The sequence below is a fragment of the Myotis myotis genome, unplaced genomic scaffold (genome assembly GCF_014108235.1).
Source record: "Myotis myotis isolate mMyoMyo1 unplaced genomic scaffold, mMyoMyo1.p scaffold_m19_p_1, whole genome shotgun sequence".
Classification (NCBI taxonomy): domain Eukaryota; kingdom Metazoa; phylum Chordata; class Mammalia; order Chiroptera; family Vespertilionidae; genus Myotis; species Myotis myotis.
The window spans coordinates 222,533,251-222,560,210 of record NW_023416313.1 but is presented as its reverse complement, the minus strand read 5'-3'; the positions used below and the strand labels follow the sequence as shown (position 1 = coordinate 222,560,210).

General features: G+C 44.1%; 2 protein-coding genes across 5 annotated transcripts in view; both read left to right on the top strand.

Annotated features, from left to right (window-relative positions):
* Positions 1–32: 32 nt before the first annotated feature.
* Positions 33–12,228, top strand: LOC118660355 (GSK3B interacting protein). Of its 4 annotated transcripts, none has more exons than XM_036317646.1 (3): positions 33–113; positions 6,817–7,075; positions 10,485–12,228. In XM_036317646.1, exons 2-3 carry the CDS (start codon positions 6,818–6,820, stop codon positions 10,644–10,646), a joined length of 420 nt encoding a protein of 139 aa, XP_036173539.1. In that variant the 5' UTR covers positions 33–113; position 6,817; the 3' UTR covers positions 10,647–12,228. The 4 variants fall into 4 exon arrangements, with proteins under 4 accessions (XP_036173539.1, XP_036173530.1, XP_036173549.1 ...); XM_036317637.1 differs by lacking the exon at positions 33–113 and adding an exon at positions 158–385; XM_036317656.1 differs by lacking the exon at positions 33–113 and adding an exon at positions 397–850.
* Positions 12,229–15,820: 3,592 nt separating this feature from the next.
* Positions 15,821–26,960, top strand: part of AK7 (adenylate kinase 7) — a 39,409-nt gene continuing 28,269 nt past the window's right edge. The window contains exons 1-3 of the mRNA XM_036317625.1: positions 15,821–15,944; positions 20,946–21,134; positions 22,956–23,064. Of these exons, the coding sequence (XP_036173518.1) occupies positions 15,843–15,944; positions 20,946–21,134; positions 22,956–23,064 (400 nt within the window). The 5' untranslated portion in view covers positions 15,821–15,842. The remainder of the gene's footprint in view (positions 15,945–20,945; positions 21,135–22,955; positions 23,065–26,960) is intronic.

The following is a 26,960-nucleotide window of genomic DNA, read 5'->3' as shown; positions in this document are numbered from 1 at the left end:
GGAAGCGAGTGGTTCCGGCTCCGAGGGGGCGGGGCGAGGGGCGGAGGGGGCGGCGCCGCAGGTCGGCTCCTGACGCTCGGGGTGGGGAGACCCGGAGGACGGCGGGCGCGCAGGTGAGCGGCCGCTGGGATAGCTGCGGGCGGGCGGGAGGGAGGGCGGCCGCCGAGAAGAGCTACCGGGAGAGGAGGTCAGGCCGGGGACCCTCCGAGCAGGACGCGGCGCCGCGGGCCCGGCCGGGAGGGGCGGCGGCCTGGGCCGTCCCGGGCATCTCGGACGCCGCCCCGAGGGGAGAGCTGCCGCTGCCGCTGTCGCGCACCCCCGCCGCCCCGAACACTGCCCGGTGCTGCTCATTGTCAGCAAGTTCATCGTCGCCCGACTCGGTCAGGTATTGTCTCCAAAGCTCCCTCTTCGTTGCCGCTGGGCGGCTGGCAGCCTGCGGGGCGCGCTCTTCGTCCTGGGTGCGCTGCCCTGGGACCAGGAAACTTGAGTTTTCGAGGCATTTGTGGGCAGAGCTGCTTTCTCTGATCGGTCCCCAGCCTCCCTCCCGGCCTCGCGGAGCCGTGGGCGAAGTCCTCGTTCCGGAGTCTGCGCCGTCGGCTATCTGCCTTTGAGGAGGCAGCTCCTGCCGAGGGGCACTGCTCGGAGGCGCCCCGAAAGGCCTGCGCCGGGGTTCGCCGGCCTGGAAGCCCGGCGCCCCGGGTTACAGTCCTGACGCCGCCGCTTAGCCCAGCCGCTGTGCGCCGGCACTGCCCTGGAGCCTTTGCCAGATGGGAGCCGATTAACGTGTGCTCCCGAGGATTGTTGTGAAAATCAGCTATGATGACCGAACCTAAACAGAGCCCTGCTCCAGGTAGTTTAATTAAGGATAGCAGCCGAAGACGACCTGTTCAAGGAGAGCTTGTTTGTTGGTAACTCGTGAATGCCTTCGAAATACCAGCACAGCCCCCCGAATATTGCCCGATAGAGGGCGCTCCGGTTCCCTTTCATTTTAGAACCAGGGTGCCCCCTGGAGTCCGTAGTGGGTCGGGTTGTTGGTGCCCCACGTTCCTAAGAGGCTTGTCCCAAGCCTTCTCAGTGACTTCCAACCCCCTTGCTCCTGGCTCATGCAAAAATACCGGTTCAGGGTCCATTACCCTAAAGTGTTCCCACCTGGAAAAGTGAAAAGGGTAAATAAGAATCAGGCAGAACCTTCAAGGAACTTACGTTCTACCTTTTCTCAGTAAATCCTTACTGATTTCCTGCACGAGCCAGGGGCTGTTCTAGGTGCTGGGGAGACAGCACTGGGCCAGCCAAGGCCCTGTCCTCTTGGAGCTGGCCTGTCATTGAAGGCAGGGGAAACAATGATCCAATAAATAATGTGCCATGGCGCCCTCCCTACAGGAAGCATGAGCAAGCCATTCCCTTCCCCTCTCTTTTTCCCCCACAGGCACCTGTCCCCTAACTTTCTAAGGAACCCCATGATATTTTTTGCTACAGTCAATTAATTCTTCCTTGCTTTTCTACAAATAAATAATTTGCCATATGGTGATGTGTGCTGTAGGGAAAAAATTCTATCTAATAAAGAGGGAATATGCTAATTGACCCTCACACTGTTGCAAAGATGGTGGTGCCCACAGCCAATAAGGAGGGAATATGCTAATTGACTGTCACACCCTCAAAGATGGCGGTGCCCGTAGCCACAAGGTGGTGGTGCCCAGTCCCCTCAGCCCCGCCGGGGTGGCAGGCGCACAGCAAGGCCGGGCCGCGGGCGGCCACTCCGTGCGCCTGCCTCCGGAGTCCCTCAGTCCCCCAGCTGCCCAGGGCCGGCCCGAGGTGCAGGCAAGCCCCAGATGGCCGCTGCCTAGGGCCAGCTGAGGCTTGTGCTGCCATCAGTGGCAGCAGCAGAGGTGTGATGGGGGTATCACCTTCCCCTGATCGCCAGGTCGCCTCCCGCCCCTGAGAGCTCCCCGACTGTGAGAGGGGGCAGGCCGGGCTGACGGACCCCCCTCCAGCGCATGAATTTTCATGCACCGGGCCTCTAGTAAATAAATAAAGCAATATAATCCTGGCTGGAGTGACTTGGTTGGGCGTCATCCCTTGCACCAAGAGGTTGCCAGTTTGATTCCCATCAGGGCACATGCCCGGGTTGTGAGCTTAATTCTGGTCAGGGGAATGTGGGAGGCAACTCATTGATGTTTCCATCTCACATCGATGTTTCCCTCTCCTCCTTTCCTCTCTCTCTAAACATCAATTTTTTAAATCTTTAAAAAAGATAAATTAAACAATATAAAGAGAATGGAGACGAAAGAGATTTGTCACTTTTATATAGAAGGGTAAGGAACAACCTCTTACTTGATAAGGTAACATTTTAGCAGAGACTTGGAGAAAGCTAGGTAGCAAGGCACATAAGTACCTGGAGTTCTTTCCCACGCAGAGGAGCAACAAGTGCAAGGCCCTATCCCGAGGGAGGGAAGGGGAAGGGGGTGAGGGAGGGTCAAGTCATGTAGTGCATTGTAGGCAATTATAAGAACACTAGAAGCCTGGTGCATGAATTCGTGCATGGGTGGGGTCTGGTCAGCCTGGCCTGATGGATGCCCATCAGGCCAGGTGGCAGGGGAGAGGGGCCACAGGAGGTTGGCCAGCCCCACCCCTGATGGGCAGGCAACCGGGGGCCGGGCTGGCCAGAGGGAGGGGCCACAGGAGATTGGGGGGCCAATCAGGGTCCCGATCAGGCCTGTTGGCTGCTGCAGTGCGCGTCATAGCACTGGTCCTTCCGGTGGCTTGGCTTTTATTTATATATAGATTGACTCTCACTCTGGATGAAGGAGTTTGAGGAGAGGAGTGACCTATTCTGGCCTGTTTTTACTAACTGCTTTGTTGAGAATAGATAGGTAGAAGTAGAGTGGCTTGGACTAGAGTAGTGGCAGTGAAGATGGTAAGAAGCAATTGGATTCTGGATATATTTTGAAGATAATAAGACATGTTTGTGAGTAATAATTATAATACTTGCCATAAAAGGAGCGTAAACAAAGTGGTATGAAAAGGTGGAATCTCATCTGGCAGGGAATTAGAATAGGCCTTGAGAGGTTTGAACTGAACTCTTGAGTAATAGGTACAATTGACTTCTTTCAGGTTCACATGTTAAATAGTAAGTGACTTCTTTTGAAATATAGATTATGATTACTATAAGTATGTGACCCAAGTAGAAAAGATTAGATACTGCAAAAGAAAAGATTGGTGAACTTGAAGACAAAACAATGGAAACTATTAAAAGTGAAACAGAAAAGAAAATGAAAAAATTAACAAAGCTGTGAGGAATAGGACAGCTTCACTTGGACTCATATTCATGAAATTGTAGCCCCCAAAGAGAGGAGGGACAGATAATAATAATAATGAAGAAATAATTACCAAAATTTGTTGAAATTTACTGAAAACTATAAACCCACAGGCAAGTGGTTCAGTGAACCCAAAGAAAAAGAAACATGAAAAAAACTATACTGCCCTAACTGGTTTGGCTCAGTGGATAGAGCATCGGCCTGCGGACTCAAGGGTCCCAGGTTCGATTCCAGTCAAGGGCATGCTGATCGATGTTTCTCTCTCATCGATGTTTCTAACTCTCTATCCCTCTCCCTTCCTCTCTGTAAAAAATCAATAAAATATATTAAAGAAAAGAAAACTATACCAAGTGGAACAAAGATAACAATGGGATCAGATTTATCATAGGAAACAATGCAAGCAAACTGATAATAGAAAAACATCTTTAAAGTCTTGAAAGGGGGAGGCAAGCTGTCAAACTAAGATTTTTATACCTAGCAAAAATACCTTTCAAAATGGAAGGTGAAAGGAAGTCCTGTTCAGATATACAAAAGCTGAAAGAAGTTAACAGCAGCAGATTTATACTGCAGGAAATGTTGAAGGAAAATTGAATGGCAGAAGAAAAATGGTACAGGTAATAGACCCAGATGTAGATCAACACAAAGGAATGAGGGCACCAGAAATGGTAACTAAACGGTTAACTCTAAAATACCTGTGCAATGGTGATGGTGCTGGAGTTACAAAGCATGAAACCTATAGTTAAGGAACCTTTCCAAAGGAGACAGTAACTTGGCAAGTACTCTGAGCCTCCTTTTAATAGAACCCTGTAAACTGGCTGTTTATATTGCCCATCCAATATATTAATTAACTTTTCCAAAAAGAAAGGGCAGAAAACAAAGTCTCTTCAACTATCTGAACACTGTTTTTCCTGCTGATAGCATATGGACACTGTGGTACAGAGGCTATGCCTCCCATCCATGTTGCCCATGTCCTAATCCACAGAAACTGAACATGTTGCCTTAAATGGCAAAAGGAACTTCCTAGATTTCTCACCTCCAGAATTGTAAGAAAATAAGTTTGTGTCGTTTTAATTTACTACATTTGTGATAATCTGTGACAGCAGCAATGCAAACTAATATAGAAACATTAATATTCAAATTCTACAAAGCTTTATAAGCACTTTGTATATGACAGGTATAAAAATATCATTAGGGTTCCATTTATTTTCGTCCTCTTCTATAAAGCTGTTGAAAAGCTAGATCAATCATTGCTTTTTATTTGGGGTAGTCTCCTAAATCAGTTAGGATACTTTCAGTTGCCAGGAAAGTAGCTGGCATTTATTGCTCCAATAACTGAAAAGTGCAAAGGTTAGGCAGCCATCAGAACTCTGGCAACATTTCTCAGTCAACCTTTTGGCCCTGTTCTTTTCCCATTTTCAGCGCCGTCTTGGCCCAGTTTCTCCCATCTCAGGATGGCAGCCAGAAGGAGCTGAGCTCTGTGCTCTATTCTGGATTAAGGTGACTAGAAAGAATTTCGTGTATTGTTAGTTTAGGGCACTCTAACTGGGTGGGGGTCAGTATCACCCAAATTACTTTACTCAGTAGGAGAAAGGGGCATTATGATTCACCTTAGAAGATCTGGGTGCCATTAGGACAGGGAAAGGATATTGATAAATAAGAGCTTGTTACAACCAACAAAAAAGAAATTATAATACTGTCTTTTAAAAGTACTAGTAAGTCTCAAATGTTATCAATTTGTGTAATGCTTCAAAAATAAATTCTTTTTTTATTTGTGTATTAGCAAAAGTTCTGAATGCCTGCTTTTTTTATCTGTCATTCAAAGACATTTTAGAAAAATAATCTTCAGTCTTAAGTGTCTTTCTTTCTTTTGCCCCTGATGCTAATTAGTACACAACAGTTTGATGACCTACTCCCTGACCTGTGAGAATTTCTTCCATCCTAGTATTGCATTCTTCATCTTTCCCTAAGGTCCTAATTGCAATTAACTGGACTCTTGCTTTAAAAACTTTATATACTGCTAAGCTGTCTCGTATAAACATCTTTTTCATGTAATGATTATTATTATTTCTGACATCTCTAATTGAGATACTGGATTACTGAAGCCAAAAAAAAAAAAAAAAAAGATGTTTGGTATTCATGATGTTAAAAGATTCATGCTTCGAAGTCTTCAAACTAGCTGTAAAAAAATAAAATGAGCTAATTTTCTATACATAAAACCAAGTATAAAGGAGTATAATGATTATTTTTAGAGTAAAGTAGAAATTTTAGAAAAGAAATATTTTCACTATCTCATACAGTAAGTCAGTATTAGATTTCAGTGATCTGACAAATGGATCCAACAATAATTGGTAATTTTATAATTAACCTGTATTGTTAGGAGTGACTAATTCTTGAAAGTTCTGTAGCAGACTCAATAAAGGATCTTTAAAGCATATCATTAATTGAAATAGGACTGAAAGATTGTATTATTTGTACATTTGCTGTGTGAGTTTTTAATAGCTTTACATAGTTTATTATAAATTACCTTTGGCAAATAGTTCTGACTTTTTAAGAAAATATTTTTTTTTATTTTTTAGAGGGAGAGTGAGAGAGAAACATCTATTAGTTGCCTCCCGTACACACCTCAACCAGGGATAGAACCCAAAAGCTAAGCATGTGCCCTGACCTGGTATCAAACCAGCGACCTTTCAGTGCCTGGGACAGCACTCAAGTCAGCTGAGCACGCCAGCCAGGGCATAGTTTTGACTTGTATAATGAGTAAATGACAACAACTGTAGGAGCTCTAGCTCCTTAAGATTTTTGCTAGTAGTTTAGAGTTGACTGTATGGAATCACCCAGAAGCTCTGAAAAATACCCCAAAAAATTTACCCAGATTTTTTTTTTTTTTCAGTTTCTCTGAGGGGGGTGAAGGGGTGTCAATGGCTGAGGACTTCATTTGTTACCTCTCAAATTGGCAAATATTAAAAAGTATTGGAAAGAATGTGGGGAAGAAAAAAAGAGGATAGCCCTGCATAGTCTCTTGGTGGAGTTTAAATCATATAGCCTTTGTTTGTTTGTTTGTTTGTTTTTTTGAAGGGTAAATCAGCATTATGGCAGTACCTATTGAAAGTTAAAATGAGCATGTGCTTTGACTCAGCAATTACAGTTTTAAATATCCTAGAAGAGTAATTACACGTTTAAAAAGATGTACTAAGGTTTTTACTGAGACATTGTTTGAAATAACTAAAAATTAGTATTCTCAATTCCGATCAATATGGGAATTAACTTTTGGGGGGAAAGTGGAGAACAGTGGCTGTTTTTTTCTGAAAATCTATAGGTGTCTAGATAATTTTGCTGTAAAAAAAACTATTAGAAATGGTTTTCAACAATATTTTCCAGAAAAGTTGTTGACTAGTTCATGCTGTCTACTAAGTAGCAATAGGAAAGCACGTCAGGCATTGTTTCACCAAACAATAATATCTGGAGTGTCTTTCTGTAAAGATTCATGTCTACTTTTTTGCAGGATGGAGACGGATTGTAATCCCATGGAGCTAAGCAGTATGTCAGGATATGAAGAAAATGCAGAGCTTAATGGTTTTGAAGGGACCGACATGAAAGACATGAGGCTAGAAGCTGAAGCAGTTGTAAATGATGTTCTCTTTGCCGTGAACACAATGTTTGTCTCAAAAGCCCTGCGCTGTGCAGATGATGTGGCCTATATCAACGTGGAAACGAGAGAAAGGAACAGATACTGCCTGGAGCTCACTGAAGCAGGGCTTAAGGTGAGTGCCTTTTCTTTTTGGAAAAAGGAAGTATTTATACTTTACCACTTTATCAAAGAGGGGTCAGGGAGTAGGGACGAGTGTTAAATGAGAACTCAACACTCAGCAGCTAACAGGGGTTTTTAAAGGAAAACTTTTATCTAGGAATTTTTAATAATACTCAAGTCTCTCACTAACATGGGGAAATGGAATTTTTTTTAAAAAAATTGATTGGAAATATTACTTTGTTTTAATGATCACCCCTAAAATTAATTTATTTCTTATCTGTGGTTAAATAATATGCACCAGAATTAGGCATTCCCTGCATTGGCTGAGTTTTATAGGCATTGTATTGAGAGGATCTTCTTCCACCTCTTACAAATGTCTCTTCTGTGAAAACAACATACTTGACTCCACTGCTCCCCAGCTGTTAGGTCAAAGTCCCGTCGCAGCAGACAGTTGCACCTCTGAATTTCCAAGAGTGTCCTATTGGCTCTTTATTACAGGTGAGCTGTTCTAGGCAGTAACCTTAAATCCTTATACCAGAATCCTGAGTTTAGAATAGCAGAAAGTACCACCTGAAATCAACTTTTCATTTAAAAAAACAAAAAACACAACTAACTATTATAAAAATTTTGGCCTGCTAAACAAAGGAGTAGTATTAGAAACTCCAAAATTTAATTGTAACTTTACTAATTAATTAACATTCAATCTCAATTAAAGATCTCTGACTTTCTGTTTTTATTCTGTTTCAAAAGTTGCACAGAATCATAAAGTAGAGGCCAAGGCCTAAGCAGGTGAGAATGTCATGTAACGCTATGTTCAAAGGCTACATGAACCTCCCTATTTCACTAGATTGGGTTCCTTCAGAAGCAGATGAGCCACGTGTTCCGTGTACGCCTTGTTAAGGATCACTTGCACTGAAGCGAATTGCAAAGCCAGCAGCTTGACTGCTCTCAGTTCCCTCACAGCTGCCATGCAGGTAGCTGCTTAGCTTAGAGAGTGAAACTTGAATTAACTAATTTTGTACACTCCTTTCTCAATCCCTAAATTTGTACTAAAAGCTTATTGTCTTCAGAAATGGATCTTAAGTAGGAGTAGGTAAATCAAAAGTAGAGATAAATGCCCTGGATAAGTTAATTATATTTTACATTGATTAATTCTAAGGTAGCTATGGTGAAGTACAATTGGTTCTGATCAGAGTCAGAAGTCTTACATGTGAATTTGAGTGATCTTGGGTAAGTTAGTCAACCTTTTGGAGTTTGATTCTTTATCTGTAACCTGGAGATTAAATTGAAAAACCAGAAGGGATTGGAGGATAATTATATGAATAAAGTATAGAGAAAGAACTAGGTCAGTTATAAAGCTTAACATGTAGGTACTTAAATTTTTTTTCAGTCTGAGTCGGTTAACATTCATTGAGCAACTATCCTGTGTTAGGAATTGGAAATGAAACTTTGAATAAGATATGATCCCTATCCTATTAGGAAGACCAGTCTTACAGGGATCAGAAAGGGGCAAACAGAACTGTAATACAGCCCAGCTGGTGTGGCTCAGTGGTTGAGCGTCGCCCCATGAACCAGGAGGTCACAGTTCAATTCCTGGTCAGGGCACATGCCCGGATTGTGGGCTCAATCCCCAGTGGAGGACATGCAGAAGGCAGCCAATCAATGATTCTCTGTCATCATTGATGTTTCTCTCTCTCCTTTTCCCTTCCTCTCTGAAAGGTTAAATTACCAGCCATCATTATGTAAAAGATAAATTATAATTAAGGATACAGCCCTAGTCGGTTTGGCTCAGTGGATAGAGGGTGGGCCTGTGGACTGAAGTGTCTGGGATTCAAGGGCACATGCCCGGGTTGTGGGCTCGATCCCCAGTGGGGGGCATACAGGAGGCAGCTGATCAATTCCCTCTCATCATTGATGTTTCTATCTCCCTTTCCCTTCCTGTCAGAAATCAATAAAAATATATTTTAAAAAATATATAAATAAGTAAGGATACAAGATAATAAGAATGAGACAAATAATACAAATAAATAATATAATAATAATACAAGAATAAACTTGCGGGTACTCACAGCTGTAAACCTACTTCTGCCAACCCCAGACATTTTATGTTGCACACCTCTCTGAGGAGTATGGTGAGATCCGTGCCATCCTGCTCCGTACTGCCCAGGACATCCTTTGTCCAGCGCACCCGAACTATATACACTACTCGCCCGTTAGCCACTTAGTAGCTGTCTCAGGTACCAGATTGGTTATCAGAGAGAGCACGTTTACATAACTTTAAATACAGTATATTGTTATAATTGTTCTATTTTATTAGTTATTCATTGATCTCTTACTGTACCTAGTTTATAAATTAAAGTTTATCATAGGTATGTACGGTATGTATGGGGAAAAGTACATATAGGGCTTGGTCCTATCCATGGTTTCAGGCATCCACTGGGGGCCTTGGGACATCTCCCCTGCGTATAGGGAGCTGCTGTGCGCGTGGAAAGCGCTGCAGTAAAGCGTGGTTCTGAAGAGGCGTGTCATCCCCCGGGGCGTCTGCCTCTGCTTTTCATTAAAACCACTCCGACTTCTAACATGAACTTGCGTCTCCTACGGATTGACTAGATGGCATAACAGTTCAACGCTTACAGAGGGAATTCACAAGCTTTAGTCAAGTGAACAAAGGCTAAAGTAATTTTGCCCTGTACTGTGCTGGTGAACTGTGATATGTCTTATATAATCTTGGTGGAGAGAAACGCTTTAGCAAGTTTAGCTGCATTTAAAGAAAAATAAATAAAACAGTAACATTCCCTTTTTTCTCACTGAGTTGTGCATTCGTTTCCCTATTAGGTAAGTAATGTATTAGTAATGAGAAATGGCCTTTCAGATAAATAATCATACAGGAGGATTAAAGCTATAAATACTTTCTAGAATTCTTTTTTAGAGAAAGAGTCCAAAGGATTAGTTCTAAGGTAGCTATGGTGAGGTATGGCCGGTTCTGATTAGAGTCAGAAGTCTTACATATGAAGGTAAGTAAATAGTGGATATATTATCTATTATAGTGCTTTTATATAGCAGGCTCTCAATACATGTGTAATTAAATTGAAGCATTTTTTTTTAATCATGTTTTAAATTATGAGAATGGAACACTGCTTTTGATAGCTTTTTAATTTTTTTCTCTATTTTACCTTTGTTTTAGGACCAGGAGTTGGTAAATCAAACCATTAAAATTTTGGGGGGAAAAATTACAAAGAGAGTGTTTTGCAGGGGTTATTCCTATAAGTTGTAAATTACTTAAATATTTTAAAAATATATTAAAATATGCACATTTTAACTATTGGTTGAAAAAAGTGTCATTAGAGAATGACCCAGGTAAACAACTGGTTTTTGCGCTGTCATGAGGAAATCTAATTATTGAATTCCCTCTTCTCTTGTAGATAGTAGGTTATGCTTTTGACCAGGTGGATGATCACTTACAGAGTCCCTACCATGAAACAGTCTACTCCCTGCTGGACACGCTCAGCCCCGCCTACCGGGAGGCCTTCGGAAACGCACTCCTTCAAAGATTGGAAGCTTTGAAAAGGGATGGACAGTCATGACTAAGCTTTTTCCTTTGAGAGGGGGTGGCTGCTGGTACAAAATGTTGATGTAAAGCTTGAAATTCTTGCATAAGGTCATAGAAAATGCATCTTTGATTTTGTGTCTTTATCTTTTCTTGCTTCAAATTTGGCTTTTGACAAGAACATTATTGAGTAATGAATCGTCTTTCTTAGTTCCTGATTCATGAAGGGAATTGCTGTAATACCATCATTAAGACATTCAAATTTCTTCATGTAGTATCTCTGCATTTCAAAACCAAATCAGTGTTTCATTCTGTTATCCAGGACTTCGATTGCTGCCAGCACTCTCTATCACATGGGAACTTCTGGATTTGCACAGTAATGTAGGATTTAAAAGAACCTACATGTAAACTTTGGTTCAGCTCGCTAAATCAGGGGCTTACTCCTAACTTGGACTAACTTTGTAATACTTCTTTTGGTACTAGCCTTACCGGAAACAAATTATCAACCAGTTTCCCCTGCACAAAATTTGAAATTCACTGAATCACTTCATCTATTTATATTACTGATATGGACTGATGAAGATGAATTAAAGATATATTACTTAGCTAGTATTCAATGAACAACAGGGACTGAGATAGTTCTGTATTCCTTGTTTGCAATAGCCAGCAAACTAAGAGGACAACCGTTAGCAAATGAATGTAATAACTTTCTCCAAGGTGTTTAAGCACATAAGCAAATACAGGAACAGGCTCCATTCTTTTTCTTAACAAAAAGCATCTTCAGTGTGTGGGATTTAAAAGAAAGAAGATTCTGATTTCCTAAAAAACAGTCTTTTGGCCTGTGTTGATTCTTATTATGAATGTTTGTTTACATGATGTACAGTATACAGAAAGTATTTTCGCCTCAGTGTTTACTTTCTATAATGTAGTACTTTGGTATTCCCACAGCACCCTCCTTCCCAGCAGATGTGCAATGTTTCGTCTCAATGCCAAACCCACAGTGTAATCTGAGTGCATTGTATGGGTTTGAAAACCAAAGGATGACGGAAGCATTCCGAGACTTCATATTTGAAAAAGGGAGAAATCTGTATTTTATATTTTATTACAAGTACTAAGATTTATAAACTTAGTAAACTATACCATGCTGCTGTGTGTTTTCAAGAACATGTTGAATAGTAAGGATTGGGGAAGTTTTTTTAATACTAATAGTCAAAAGCAGCAGCTGTTAGAAATGTTGAACTAGAATTCTGCATTTGAACACTCCTTCAGAAATTGTCATTCACAGGCTTTGTTTTCTATCATTATTAAGTAATGGGTACTTTCAGGCTCTGAAGTTTTTGTAGACCCGAGCGAATTAGAGTTTGGTTCCTGTCACTGTTTATTCCGAGCCCCATTGGAATGCTTTCATTATGGTTGATATGCATATTCATTCTCAGCTTTGCTTTCAGATGCTTAACTGTTTGGGCAGTGAAGTCTAACTTCAGGTTGAACAATCTCAGGCTAACTGTAAAGTTTGAATAAAATTCTATCTGTTCATTTTGAGTTAAGTATGCAGAAAAAAATAACTATGTTTAAAAGTTGAAATTGTTCATTTTGTGATAAATGATTGATTCCAAGAGCTTCTGTTTCTTTTGTTTTTTTTTAATAGAAATAGAAGAGTGTATAAAACCTGGACTTTTCACTCCAAAGTCTTGCCACAGTGGTGTTGCTTGAAAGGTTAATCAATGCTTAGTGACATAGAGCTCTTAAGCTGTGACCTTTTGCAAAGAGAGCTGGGGAGTAAGCCAATGCAATATCATTTCCATTTTTGAATTTAGTATTGTTACATTTTAATGTGAGGTGAGTTGTTCTTTTTATTACTATGAAAGAGGAACTTGGAGAGAAGACTTAGTAAAACGCTGATAATAAAACCTCCACTAGATTGTGAAACCTCAATTTTACCTAGATTGGTTAAAGCAGATAACTTAAAGCCTTGATTACACTTCCAAAGGAAAAGGGAAAAATAACTTTAAATAAAAAATTAAAAAATGAGAATGAGCAAATGATATAAACAATTCAGAAAAAAAAAAAATACAGATGTCCACTAGTAACTACTTGAAAGATATTCAACCTGACCAGTAATTCAAGAAAGGTAAATAGGTTTGGCTATGTTAGGCCATTTCACTTAATCATTTAATAATTTCTCTATATAACTAGAGGCCCCGTGCACGACATTCATGCAGTGGGGGAAGGGGGTGCCTCAGCCCCCCCCCCCCCCCCCGTGCATGAATGTCGTGCACAGGGCCTCTAGTATAGGATAAAAGCCTAAGCAACCATTATGGAGGAATGACCAGAGTGACTGGTCGCTATGATGCACACTGACCACTCAGGGCAGGCGCTCAACACAGGAGCTGCCCCATGGTGGTCAGTGTGCTCCCACAAGGGGAGTGCCGCTCAGCCAGAAGCTGGGCTCATGGCTGGCGAGCGCAGTGGCGGTGGCAGGAGCCTCTCCTGCTGCCGCAGCAGCACTAAGGAGCAGCGAGCAGACAGGTGGACATCCCTCAAGGGGTCCTGGACTGTGAGAGGGCACAGGCCAGGCTGAGGCCCCCCCCCCCCCCCCCGCCTCCAGTGCAGGAATTTTGTGCACCGGGCCTCTAGTTTAAATATAATGATACCAGTAAGGATTTAGTGAGAGGGCACTCTTACCTCTGTTGAAGGATATTCTGGCAAACATTGGTGGTAGAGCCTTTACAAAGTTTATAACTTCTGTTCTGGTGCTAGCCAGTTAGCATGGTGAGCGATTCCGAGGACATATACCGCAAGGATGTTCATTTTCTTTAATGAACCATTGGAATGGCTCTAAAAGTGATTAAGTTATGCCACATTGATGGGGGAATTGACAATGGAGAAAATTGAACTACATGAAAAAAATAAGAAACTAACTTATTTTGGAAAATACTCTTCTATGTGAACAGGAAAATAAAATAAAATATTCTGCATGTCCATAGTCCTCAGCAGGTGATAAGATAGGTAGTTTTCATTTTCTCTATACTTTTTCACATTTTCTACATTTGCTTGTATGTACTAATTGAAGGGGAAGCAATAGATTTGGGGTTCAAGCTAGCTGAAGAACCTTCCTCTCTAGGAAAAGCACCAACCTGTGTTCAGTTGTGTGTGCTCCAGGATCCTCATTCCCCGTGGTGACCCCATTCCCACCTTTCCCCGGGGTCCAGAATCAATGGTTACACTTCCAACAGAGCGAATCAGTGTGTGTGGGATCATGATCATAGCTCTTCCATCGCACACTGCACCGTTCTCTCTCCAGTGTTCAAAAACAAAATGTGTTGACTGTCAAGGGAGAACAGGTTAGGAAAACTCGGAGAGTCTTCGTGACATGTTAACGTTGGAACTCTGCCTTCTACCCCTTTCTTTGTGAGAACAGAGCTGAGACTTGGACAGGTGGAGGGACATGCTCAGCGGCCCACCTGTAAGCAGCGGAGTTGGGCAGAACATGGGTCTTCTGACGCCACAGCGTAGCCCACAGTGAGCGTTAATGAGAGCAGCTCCTGAACTCTGTTTACATGAGAGCTGATTTTAAAAGAGGGAAGGAATAACAGTGAAAGCTGTGTTAATTGGTATAACAGAATTAACAGAACCCCCCAACCTACCATCTGTAAAATTCTCCGGAAGCAATCCCCCTATAACTCTGGCGCAAACACACTGACCCGTTATCGGTAGTGTGAACTGGGAGAAGGAAACGCAGGTGAGATATTTTATAGTAGCATGACCAGTAGATAACTTTCGAAGTACTTACCTGTTAAACTTCATATCAATAGGAACAAACTAAAAATCTGGAAATGAGGCATCTAAGGAGTTCTAGAATATTTGATCTAACAAGCCATCTGAAAGGATGGTGGAAGATAGTTCATCGAGTTTTGCACTGGTCGTGATGAGTTTTTATATTTAAGTTGACAGCATTTTTTTGTTGATAATTTTTTAGAAAGAATGTTACTAGGAGCAATCTTTTCCAAAATTGAGTGCAGAATGTCAGTGTTAATTATTTTATCAAAACAGAAGCTCGAATGAAACATAAAAAAGGAATGAAAGGCTCCCATTTGTAGCAGTGTGCCTTAGGCTTACAGAATAAAAGCAATTGCACCTTTGGAGACCATTTCAGAAAAAGCTCTCATGCATGTCTTATTTAATCCTAACAGCCCTGTAGACTGGAGGTTTCACCCCTGTTTTACAGCCAATTTAACAGCTTGGGAAAGGTTAAAAGATGGGTCCCAGGCTCCAGCAAAAGGCTGCAGAGCTGTAACTCAGCCAAATCTGAGTACCTGACAGCCCAGAGCCTCCCAGTTTTCTGGAGCTCCCGGGCCACCTGCATTTTTTTAAGGCAAGCAGTATTTTAAAAATAAAATAAAAATTGCTGCATGTGTTAAATATTTACATTGAACAAGTCAATGTTTAAAGCACAAAAATATTTCAATAGAATCAGATAACAAATGGCAAGATGTAGTCTTAAGTGGAATGTCATCTTTTCACTTGTCGGTTGCTGTGGGCAACTGCATGCGCAGTCTTATTTGGAAAGGTCAAAACCTAAATCCCATCCCTGAGTGAATGTGGGCGATTGGGTCCCCAGCACCGTGGCCCCCCGGCTGCCTCCACCCCACCCATTCCAGAGGTCTTTCCGGAAATGACCCCTAGGCCAGGGGAGCCCCAGGGACCAAGCAGCATGGCTGCCCAGGGGGGGCCACCCATGCTGTTGTTCGCGTGTCCAGGACCCGAAATTCCAGGGCAACGCTCTCTATTACAGTAGAGGATGATGCCAGGTCCTCCCGGTGAGACCATTTCACATTAACTCCAATTCCAGGGGAGGCCTAGGCGGTAGCTCAACCTTCTCATCAGATTCATCAATAATTGTAGTCCTCCTAGTCCTCCCTGCCAAGTGGACACTGGGGCGTGTTTCCAGAGTTTCCGAATGAAAGAGCAGAAAAGGAACAGGTCGCGCCCTGCCCGAGGGCACCCGGCCTGTAGCAGGGCTGAGTGGGACCTGGGCTGCAGGCACAGCGGGCGGGGCAGAGCCCAGGGAGCGCGGGGAGCCAGTGGCCCCGCCCACCCACGGACGCCCCGCCCAGCGCCCTAGGCCCCGCCCCCAGGGAGCGGCTTTGGCCCAGCGGTCCGGAGGCCTTGACCTCGCCGCCTTGGCAACCAAAGGGACGCTTTCCCCGCAGCTACCAGAGCGGCTCCCGCCATGGCCGAAGAAGAGGATATCGTCCGCACGGAGAAAGTTATCCGGGTCCAGAGGGTGTTTATAAACCTGCTGGACTCCTACAGCAGCGGAAACATTGGGAAGGTGAGCGGCGGCGGGACCCCGGCCCCCAACTCCGTTCCAGCGCCCCGGGTCCCGAACCCTGAGAGGTCCTGTGCCGCGGGCTGCTGTCCGGGCCCCTCCTAAGAGAGGGTCCCTCTTCCTGGGCACAGCCAATGCCCCCAGGACCCCAGTCCGAATCCAGGCTAGACAGCCACCCCACCTGGAAGTCCTCTTCCCCACCCCCGAGATCGCGGGTGCAGCCCTGAGTCCTCCCCTGTTAAAGAGGGGAAACTGAGGCTCAGCGGAAGGAAGGGACCTGCCCAAGATCACGTAGTGAGTTGGAGGCAGAACCTGGAAATAGAAACCAGGTCTCTGACCCCTTAACTGGGCTCTGTTTCCACTCCACCACCGTAGCCGAAGCGCGCAGCTGATAAGAATATAAATCCAAATCAGTGCCCTAACCGGTTTGGCTCAGTGGATAGAGCGTCAGCCTGCGGACTGAAGGGTCTCAGGTTCGATTCTGGTCAAGAGCATGTACCTTGGTTGCGGGCACATCCCCAGTGGGGAGTGTGAGGGACGCAGCTGAATCGATGTTCCTCTCTCATCGATGTTTCTCTGTATCCCTCTCCCTTCCTCTCTGTAAAAAATCAATAAAATATGTTTTTATAAAAAATAAATAAATAATTCCAAATCAGTCACGGGGACGGGGACATAAAGTACACAGCATAGGGATTACAGTAAAAAATATTGCAAGACTGTGGGTGGTGCCAGGTGGGTACTGGAAATATCAGGGAACACTTTGTAAAGTAGATATTGTCTAACCCCTATGCTGTGCACATGAAACTAATACAAACTGATACTGGATGTAAACTGTAATTTTAAAAATTCGTCCAATGGTCATATCACCCACAAAGCATTTTCCATTCAGCCGCCCTTCAGCCTACGGTTTGAGCGTCGGTTCTGTGCCTGGCACTGTTTGGGGTCCTGAGTCCCACTAAGCTTTTTCACCCTTTTCCATCGTTCACCGCTGGAAAATGAAATTCAGAAAGAGCTCAGAAGTGCTCAGCCATAAAAAGAAAGCCATGATTGTATCACTTCCCTGAGGAGGTCGTATGGATTTCCTAAGACTGTGGTAACAAATGACCACAAACTGGGTGGCTTGAAACAATGGAACTTCTTCCCTCCCAGTTGGGAAGTCCAGAAGTGGAAGCTCAGCGTCAGCAGGTTGGCTCCTCTGGGGGGCTCGAGGGAGGGTCTGTCCCCGGCCTTCCTCTCAGCTCCTGGGGCGGCCTCGGTCCTGGCCATCCCTTGGCTTATAGTCACTCTGAACTCTGCCTCCATCTTTACCCAGTCTTCTCCCCTTGGTGTCTCTGTGCCGAAGTTCCCTCTTCTGATAAGGACACCAGCCATTGGCTTAGAGCCCACCCTGACCTGGCATAAGTTCATTTATCCTGATTACATCTGCAAAGACCCTCTTTCCAACTATGGTCAGATTCGCACGTTCCCGGCGGACAGCAATTTGTGGGGGAGGGGACACTGGTCAACCCAGCACATCATCTAAAGTTGATCAGTCAAAAATATATAGACTTAGGTATATAATTTATATGTAAAAATAGTATCTCTTACACAGCACACCATTATCTATGATGTACAATATATGTGATATTACATGTATTTATATAATAGGTATTTCCTAGAAGAGAGTGAAATCACATGATCAGAAAAGGGGGAAAGAAGGAACAAAGACAAAACTAAAACAATACAATAACCAAATTTTTTTAAAGAAAAGAAGCATTAAAAAGACAGAGGTAGTATGTACTTCTGTGTGTCTTTCAAAAAAATAGATATAGAAAAGATAGATTGATAGATAGATAGATAGATAGATAGATAGATAGATAGATAGATATTCTATACGCAGAAAATGCCTCATAGGATGCACAAGCCACTTCACTAGTATCACCTCTTTGGATGGGATTCATTCATGCCCACCTACACAATGGCAGGCAACAGAGAATATCAGAATGAATAAGACCAAAAAAAGGTTGTTGCCCTCATGGACCCTGTGTCTCCAAGAAGACAATCACTAGTACTTAGAATAAACAAAATATTTCAATGTGTGATAAATACTCTGCAGGCCAAAGGACCTCAAACGTTGACTGGTGGGCGAGAGCAGCGGCTTCGCACAGAGTTGCACAAAGCAGCTCTTGAATCTGGCCCAAGGCGAGGAGCAAGCCCCAGGAACTAGTTCTCAGGGCACGCCAAGGGCAAAGGCCCCGGGATGGGAGTCAGGTTGGCCTTCTCAGAGGAAGAGGACAGAGTGGCCCGGGATGGGGCAGTGACCGGCAGCTCCAGGGCTGATTCATTGGTGCAGCAGACAGTGCCCAGGGCCCAGGAGACTTTGGGGCCCAGGAGACTTTGGGACCCACAAAAATGTTTCCATTTCTTTGAAAATCAAAAGGAAGCAAATTAAATTTGAGGGTCAAAGATTATGTTTGTCTTTATAGCAACACACATGTAAAGTCTAATTTTTAATGTTTTGTTTGTTTTTTTCAAAATCCTTCAGCTCAGAAGTAGCAGAGTTAAAATTCAATCCCAGGTCTTCTCTGAATCCACAGCCTGAGTTCTTTGTTAAAAAAAAAATATATATTATATATATATATATATATATATATATATATATATATTTCTTTATTGATTTCAGAGAAGAAGGAAGAGGGAGAGAGAGATAGAAACATCAATGATGAGAAAGAATCATTGATCGGCTGCCTCCTGCACGCCCCTTACTGGGGACCGAGTCTACAACCCAGGCATGTGCCCTTGGCCGGAATCGAACCCGGGACCCTTCAGTCTGCAGGCCAACGCTTTATCCACTGAGCCAAACTGGCTAGGGCTTAATGTTTTTTTATGGAGGAAAGAGCCCATGAAATGTGGCCCTGCCCGGCAACTAAACAGTGCCTCACACATGCTCAGCACCCCATCGATATTTGTTGCATAAATTAACGAAGGAGAGTCAAGCACAAAGGCCCAGATAGTGCGGGGTTAGGCGCTTGGCTTATATTCTCATCCCATGAAGGCCACTGGCGTATTTAAAAAGGGAGGTGACATGATTGAGGTGAGAAGGGGGAGAGAAGGAAGAGAATGTAACTTTTTACTTTATCTCATTTTGATCCCTGATTATTTTTGAACAGTGTATCTGCAGAATAAAACTTTTAGTTTGTAGAGGTATCTTTTCAAAAGCTTATCAATAACAGAATTTTCTGGCTTTTCCTTCACTAACTAGGACCTCTCTTTCTCCAATGCCAAGTAATTGCTGTTGTCTGTACTATTAACCTAAAAATGAGAAGCTGAGTAAAAGGCAATAAGTGTCTATTTGAGATCCAAAAAAAAAGTAGCTGTTCAGGAATCACAGATTCTGGGAGAAGCCCAGGTAGTGTTCTAATTAGGGGGGTGAAGGCAAAGGGATTTTATGAGAAAAGGAAGGGAAATAATTACATGAATAGAAGGAAGGAATTTCTGTTGGGGTTAAGAAGTCAAGGGAAGGCCCAGCTAGTCTGGCTCAGTATGGAGCATTGACCTATGAACCAGGAGGTCAGGGTTCAATTCCCGGTCAGGGCACATGCCCGGTTTCGGGCTCGATCCCCAGTAGGGGGCATGCAGGAGGCAGCCAATCAATGATTCTTTCTCATCATTGATGTTTCTCTCTCTCTCTCCCCCTCTCCCTTTTTTTCTAAAACCAATTTTATATATATATATATATTAGAGGCCTGGTGCACAAGATTCGTGCACTGAGGGGGGGGGGTCCCTCAGCCCGGGTTGTGCCCTCTTGCAGTCTGGGACCCCTCGGGGGATGTCCAACTGCTGGCTTAGGCCCGACATCCCTTTTGCAGTTTGGGACTCTTGCAGTCTGGGACCCCTCACTCCTTACCACCCACCTGAGGCAGAGGTGGGAGAGGCTCCCACCACCGTTGCTGTGCTCGCCAGCCATGAGCCTGGCTTCTGGCTGAGTGGCACTCCCCCTGTGGGAGCACACTGACCACAAGGGGGCAGCTCTTGCACTGAGCGTCTGCCCCCTGGTGGTCAGTGCACATCATAGCAACTGGTTGTTCCGCCATTTGGTCAATTTGTATATTATGCTTTTATTATATAGGATTTTTTAAAATATATTTTTAATTGATTTTTATAGAGAGGAAGGGAGAGGGATAGAGAGTTAAAAACATCGATGAGAGAGAAACATCTATCAGCTTCCTCCTGCACATCCCCTTCTGAGGATGTGCCTGCAACCAAGGTACATGCCCTTGACTGGAATCGAACCTGGGACCCTTCAGTCCACAGGCCAATGCTCTATCCACTGAGCCAAACTGGTTAGGACAGGATTTTTTAAAGTCAAGGAAAGAGCTTCTAGACCAGCCGTGGGCAAACTATGGCCCGCAGGCCAGATCCGGCCCGTTTGAAATGAATAAAACTAAAAAAAAAAAGACCGTACCCTTTTATGTAATGATGTTTACTTTGAATTTATATTAGTTCACACAAACACTCCATCCATGCTTTTGTTCCGGCCCTCCGGTCCAGTTTAAGAACCCATTGTGGCCCTCGAGTCAAAAAGTTTGCCCACCCCTGTTCTAGACATTCAAATAAGCTACGTTATTCTTTAACCATACATGGTGATGCTCATTCTAAAGAATTTATTTCAGCCCTGGCCGGTTTGGCTCAGTGGATAGAGTGTCGGCCTGCGGACTGAAAGGTCCTAGGTTCGATTCCGGTCAAGGGCACATGCTCAGGTTGCTGGGCTCAATCCCCAGTGGGAAGAAGGGGGAGGATGTGTAGGGGGCAGCCGATCAATGATTCTCTCTCATCATTGATATTTTTGTTTCTCTCTTCCTCTCCCTTCTTCTCTGAAATCAATAAAAATATATTTTTTTAAAAATGCGTTTCATTTTCATGTGTGGCACCTCTAGCAACCCTAACGAAAGGCAGGTTCTTAGAATCATCATTCATTGACTCCAAGGTGTTCTTAGTATTGGGGAACCCGCTCTTGTCTTGCAGTTTCTATCGAACTGTGTGGCCGGGGCTTCCCTTGAAGAAATGACAGAAGAAGAAGAAGAGGATGAGGAGAGTAAGTCAGCTATACCAGATGCCTCCTCATCCAAACTGAAGGAGGGCACGTTCCAGATCGTGGGCACGCTTTCCACATCCGGAAAACCCTCGCCCGACTTTGCCCTGGAGACGTACTCCGTAAGTCCTAGTGGTTTCTGCTGAGAGCAGACAAAGGGAAGCATCACCAACCCCCCCTTCCCCCGCCCCAAGACCCCCCCTTACAACATGTCCTTGCTCTGCTTCTCATTCCCCACCTCCTGCACATGTGTGGGGCTTGGGAAGGTAAGGGGCAAGGTGGGGGCTGGCCTTTGTCCTAAAAAGGAAATGAACCACCATTGTTGAGACTTTATTTTATTTTTTTAAAATATATTTTATTGATTTTTTTTTACAGAGAGAAAGGGAGAGGAATAGAGAGTTAGAAACATTGATGAGAGAGAAACATCAATTCAGCTGCCTCCTGCACACTCCCTACTGAGGATGTGCCCACAACCAAGGTATATGCCCTTGACCGGAATCGAACCTGGGACCCTTCAGTCCCTAGGCCGACGCTCTATCCACTGAGCCAAACCAGCGGGGGCTGTTGAGACTTTAAAGAATTTAAATTAGCCCTAGCCAATTTGGCTCAGTGGATAGAACGTCAGCCTGTGGACTGAAGGGTCCTGGGTTCAATTCCAGCCAAGGGCACATGTCTGGGTTTTGGGCTCAATCCTCAGTAGGGGGCGTACAGGAGGCATCTGATCAATGTTGGGTTTCTATCTCTCCCTTCCTCTCCCTTCCTCTCTGAAATCAATAAAAATATATTTTAAAAAATAAGAATTGAAATTAGAAACTCCTGGAAGTATGAGTCTCATTTGGATTTCCAGGCTCCTCACATTCTCTCTATATACTGTATTTAAAATGTACTCTTCCCTGCATGACCCCAGTACAGCCCTGGGCCCTGGTGGGCGCTATCTGCGAAGGGAAAGCTCCTTTGGAATAACGTGCCATCATATTGCTGTCTCACTGAGAAACACTGCTGCCTCCACATGGCAAATGCAAGTGCTGGTTTGGAAATGCATTGTCCTCGTGTGGTTATCTCAACATCCACTCTTGCTATCGCTCTACCGGGAAATGTGCTATGTGTGGGCATCCACACAGCGAGGAATAGCTAGTTAAAACACGATGGTCACCCTGGCCTGTGTGGCTCAGTTGGTTGAGCATCGTCCTCTGCACCGAAAGGTAACTGGTTTGATTCCCGGTCAAGACACATGCCCAGGATGCAGGTTCCTAGTCAGGGTGTATATGGAAAGCAACTGATCTCTCTCACATCAGTCTCTCTCTCTCTCTTTTTTCTCCTCCTCCTCCTCCTCTTCTTCTTCTTCCTCTCTTTCTAAAAATAAATTAAAAAACGTTAAAAAAACCAAACACGATGATCACCCCAGTTACTTTTGTCAAATCTAAGAACTTTATATTTCTAACCATTAAAAGTTTCTGCATTTTTAAAATATTCCCAACAGTCAACTGTAATAAGATACCTTACATCTAGAAAGAGAACGGATTGGTTCCATCTCGAGGATGCTGAAACAATCCCCATAAATCACTCATCAGCACTTCTGAGTGACTCAAGATATATAATCGCTCAAATAATCTTGCAGAGAGTCTGAGTGAATTTTGAATGCCTCCCCCTGTTTTTTCCCCAGTATGTCCTAATTCTTCCCTTCTGAATTGTGAACAGCATACCTAATCATCATGCAACTTTTTAATCATCTGTTCCCAGCTATTTCCGTAAGTGTCTTTGTTATTTGAAAACCACCCACAGCAGAGAGCCAAAATTTCATTTCAAAAGGAACCCTCCTTCTGCAAATGTTTTCAGTGGGATTCTTCTGTGCAGGGTATCTCATTGGGAAACTGTTATTCCATCTACATATCACTGATCCTTCATCAGCTTCTTGAACAAATGACTGTCGGTTCTCTTCCCAGGACATTTCTCGAGAAGAACTTCTCATGCGCCTGCTGGAGTGCGATATCATTATTTACAACATCACTGAGAGCCCGAAGCAAGCGGAGGAAGCCCTCTGGGCAGTGTCCGGTCAGTGAGGGGACCCCTTTATCTCCGGGGACACCCCTTGGGTGTAATTTACTTTACTGAAGAGTCATTTAAGAGTCATCAAATTAGGACCATTAGAAGCGAGACTTACTAAACCCAGAATGAAATCAGGCTAATGGATATGCCTGTGATAAACAAAGACATATTAAAATGTTTAAGAGTTTATTCGAGCAAAAATCAATTCAAATTAGGTAGTGCCAACCTGGAAGCGGGTAAGAGTGCTCCGTCCACAGGAGCTGGGGGAAGGCTTGTCTAGAGAAAAGCAGGGAAAAAAAACAAAGAAAGTACTTGATTGGCTATAGCTGAAGGGTTTACCTTATGTGGAAGAGCCTAGTGGGCTGTGATTGGTTGTCCTGACATTTTTTATTTCTTTTTTTAATTGATTTTTTGGAGAAAGAGAGAAATATTATTTTACTGTTCCACTTATTTATGCCTTCACTGGTGCCCGGACCAGGGACCAAGCCCACAACCTTGGCGTATCGGGATGACACTCTCACCAACTGAGCTACCAGCCAGGGCTTGCGTTCTTAACCTGGAGGCAGTTACTGGCTTCATTGCGGGTTTGCTGACGTAGGCTGCGAAGGTATCTGAACCACCTCCATCTAATGGGCCTCCTTGTTTAATTATGTTAACAAAATATTCTATCCCAAGGATCAGGATATTCTTTATCATTGAAAGAAAGGAAACAGCCCTAGACGGTTTGGCTCAGTGGATAGAGCGTCAGCTTGCGGACTCAAGGGTCCTGGGTTCAATTCCAGTCAGGGGCATGTACCTTGGTTGCGGGCACATCCCCAGTGGGGGGGGGGGGGGCGTGCAGGAGGCAGCTGGTCGATGTTTCTCTCTCATTGATATTTCTAACTCTATCCCTCTCCCTTCTTCTCTGTAAAAAAATCAATAAAATATATTTTAAAAAAGAAAAAGAAAGAAAGGAAACATTAACTTCCAAAACGTGGCCTTGACTCATTCTGCAGGCACTGCTTAAGGAGGTGCGGTTGATTGTAATGGGCAGATACATAGCAAATAAGAAAAAGATTGTACCTACCAGGCACTTGGAGGCCTAAAGAGTGCGAAGGAACACACGAGAAACTTGACCGCGGGGTAGAGAATGGCACATTCACCGGAAAGACATCACAGGAGGTGACTTTGAAAAGAAAGGAATTATTTCTAACTGTGAGGGTTTGATTCAGGCCAACAAATGCCCCCAGATGGCAAGAGGTAGGGGGGCTGTGGGGAATGCTTGCAGCTTTTATTTATTTAATTACTTATTTATTTATTTAATATTTTTATTGATTTCAGAGAGGAAAGGAGAGGGAGATAGAGATAGAAACCCCAATGATGAGAGAGAATATTGATGGCCTGCCTCCTGCACGCCCCCCTACTGGGGATCGAGCCTGCAACCTGAGCTTGTGCCCTTGACTGGAATCAAACCCTGGACCCTCCAGTCCACAGTCTGACGCTGTATCCACTGAGCCAAACCAGCTAGGGCTGCTTGCAGCTTTTAAAATGCTCTGGGAAAATGATAACCTCTAGGATCCTCACATCTAGAAGGACGAGGTGCTGTTTAGCAATTTGGTGCGTTGTCATTTATCTCCTCATTAACGCAGGGGCAAAGAAGAAAGCAGATCAGCTTATCTGAATTGTTCTAGACTGGGGCAGCCAAAAAGACACAAAACACCTGACTTTCCAATGCTTTTTGCACCTCATTATCTTTGCGTTAGACTGTTTAGATCGGTGGCCAGCGAACTCTTCCTGTGAAGGGCCAGATAGTAAACATTTTTGGCTTTTCGAGCCAACTACTCTGCCATCCTCGCCAGAACAGAGCATAAACGATATGTAAATGAATGGTCTGGTTCCAATTAAATTTTATTTTATTTTTCAATGTTTTTATTGAGTTCAGAGAGGAAGGGAGAGGGAGAGAGAGAGAGAAACATCAATGATGAGAGAGAACCACTGATCAGCTGCCTCCTGCACGCCACCACTGGGGATCGAGCCCACACCGGGGCATATGCCCCTCCCCACCGCCACCACTGGGAATCGAAGGCGACCTCCTAGTTCATAGGTCGATGCTCAGACACTGAGCCATGCCAGTTGGGCAATAAAATCTTGTTTTATTAGCAGGCAGTACTTTTGCCAACCCCTGATAATATCAACAGCAAAGCCACACGTTGGCTTAAAGGAAAGAAATGGAACAGAGCCTCAGGCATGCGTCTGCCTATTCGGGGAGATCGTGATGAAACAGTGCTTCCGTGGGCGGGTGGGATTCCTCGGGAGCTTAACGTGATTGATCTCCCTCCTCTTTGTAACTCTGGGCCTAAATTTCATTCAATGCGATACAAATCAAAAACGTGAACACTGTGCCATCTTTAGGAACAGAGCTTTTCAGAAGCCTGCTGGGGGCATTTCGTCCCTTGGCAAATATGTACAGATGATGGATAATGGCACCTCCTGAAATAATTGCACCGCCTACAGTAGCAATCAGACATAATGTTTGTCGAGTTCCTATTTTGTGCCAGGCTTTGGAAATTGGTTTTTCTATGTAATGAATCCTTGCAATTTTCTTAAAATTTTTAATGCTTTGTGTTGTTTTTTTTCTTCCTGAAGTTAAACCAGGACAGGGTTTGAAAATTAAAAAGCACAGTCCTGGCCTGGCAGCTCAGTGGGTTGAAGCATCACCCTGATATGCCGGGGTGCGGGTTCCATGCCGGGTCAGGGCACCTACAAGGACCGGCCAATGAGTGCATATGTGGGTGGAGCAACAAATCAAGATTTCTCTCTCTCTTTTCCTTTCTCTCTCTAAAATCAGTAAATAATCTTTTAAAAGAAAAGGGAAATTAAAAGGCGCGGGAAGGCTTAGGATAAAGAGCAACAATTCCCTGCATTTTCTTCCCATCCCATCCCTACTCCCTAAAAGGAACCTCCTTTAACCCCTTGTTCCTTTTAATACATGAAAATGCCTGCACTGATGTCCTTTGGTTGTGAATTTCAGACACTGACCACTGACTTCCTGCTATGACAGGTGACCTTCGGCCCCTCATAGGGCTCCCCAACCAGTGCCCCTCAAGGGAATGTAGTTGGTTCTTAAACTTTGATCACGGCATTTCCTTTCATGGGTGTTCAAGTGCAGAGTATGTTTTACCGACCCCTTCTTCATTCTGATAAGGAGCTTTATGTAAGAAAATTTTACCTCTCTATTGGATGGAAAGGTGGTGGCAGTATTACCTCATTTTTGAGATATAGAGTGATTGTGTCTATAAGGAAGTATAGTCAGAGGCCCTTGGTCTGCCTTCAGGGTCACCTGGGAGCAGGCGGTAGGTGGGGCTGTGGAGAAGGGGGAGTGGGGTGGGGGTGGGACTTTGTTGGTTTACCTGAGGCACATTCTTAGATTTGGGGGTTTTGTTTCATTTTGGTTTTGCAATGGCTATGTATTACTTCTTTTTTTTGTATAATATATTTTATTGATTTTTTACAGAGAGGAAGGGAGAGGGATAGAGAGTTAGAAACATCAGTGAGAGAGAAACATCGATCAGCTGCCTCTTGCACACCCCCTACTGGGGATGTGCCCGCAACCAAGGTACATGCCCTTGACTGGAATCAAACCTGGGACACTTCAGTCTGCAAGCCGACGCTCTATCCACTGAGCCAAACCGGTTAGGCCTGTATTACTTCTTAATAATGTTTTATTAAATTACTAGTGCATGAATTCATGCAAAGGTGGGGTACCTTGACCTGGCCGGCAATCAAGGCCTATTGGGGTGGGGGGGCCAGCTGGCAGAGGGGAGGCATCGCAGGAGGTTGGCCAGCCCAGGGAGGGGGGTAGGGGCCACGGGAGATTGGCCTGCCAGCCCCCCACACCCCGTGATCAGGGCCCGGGGGGGAGG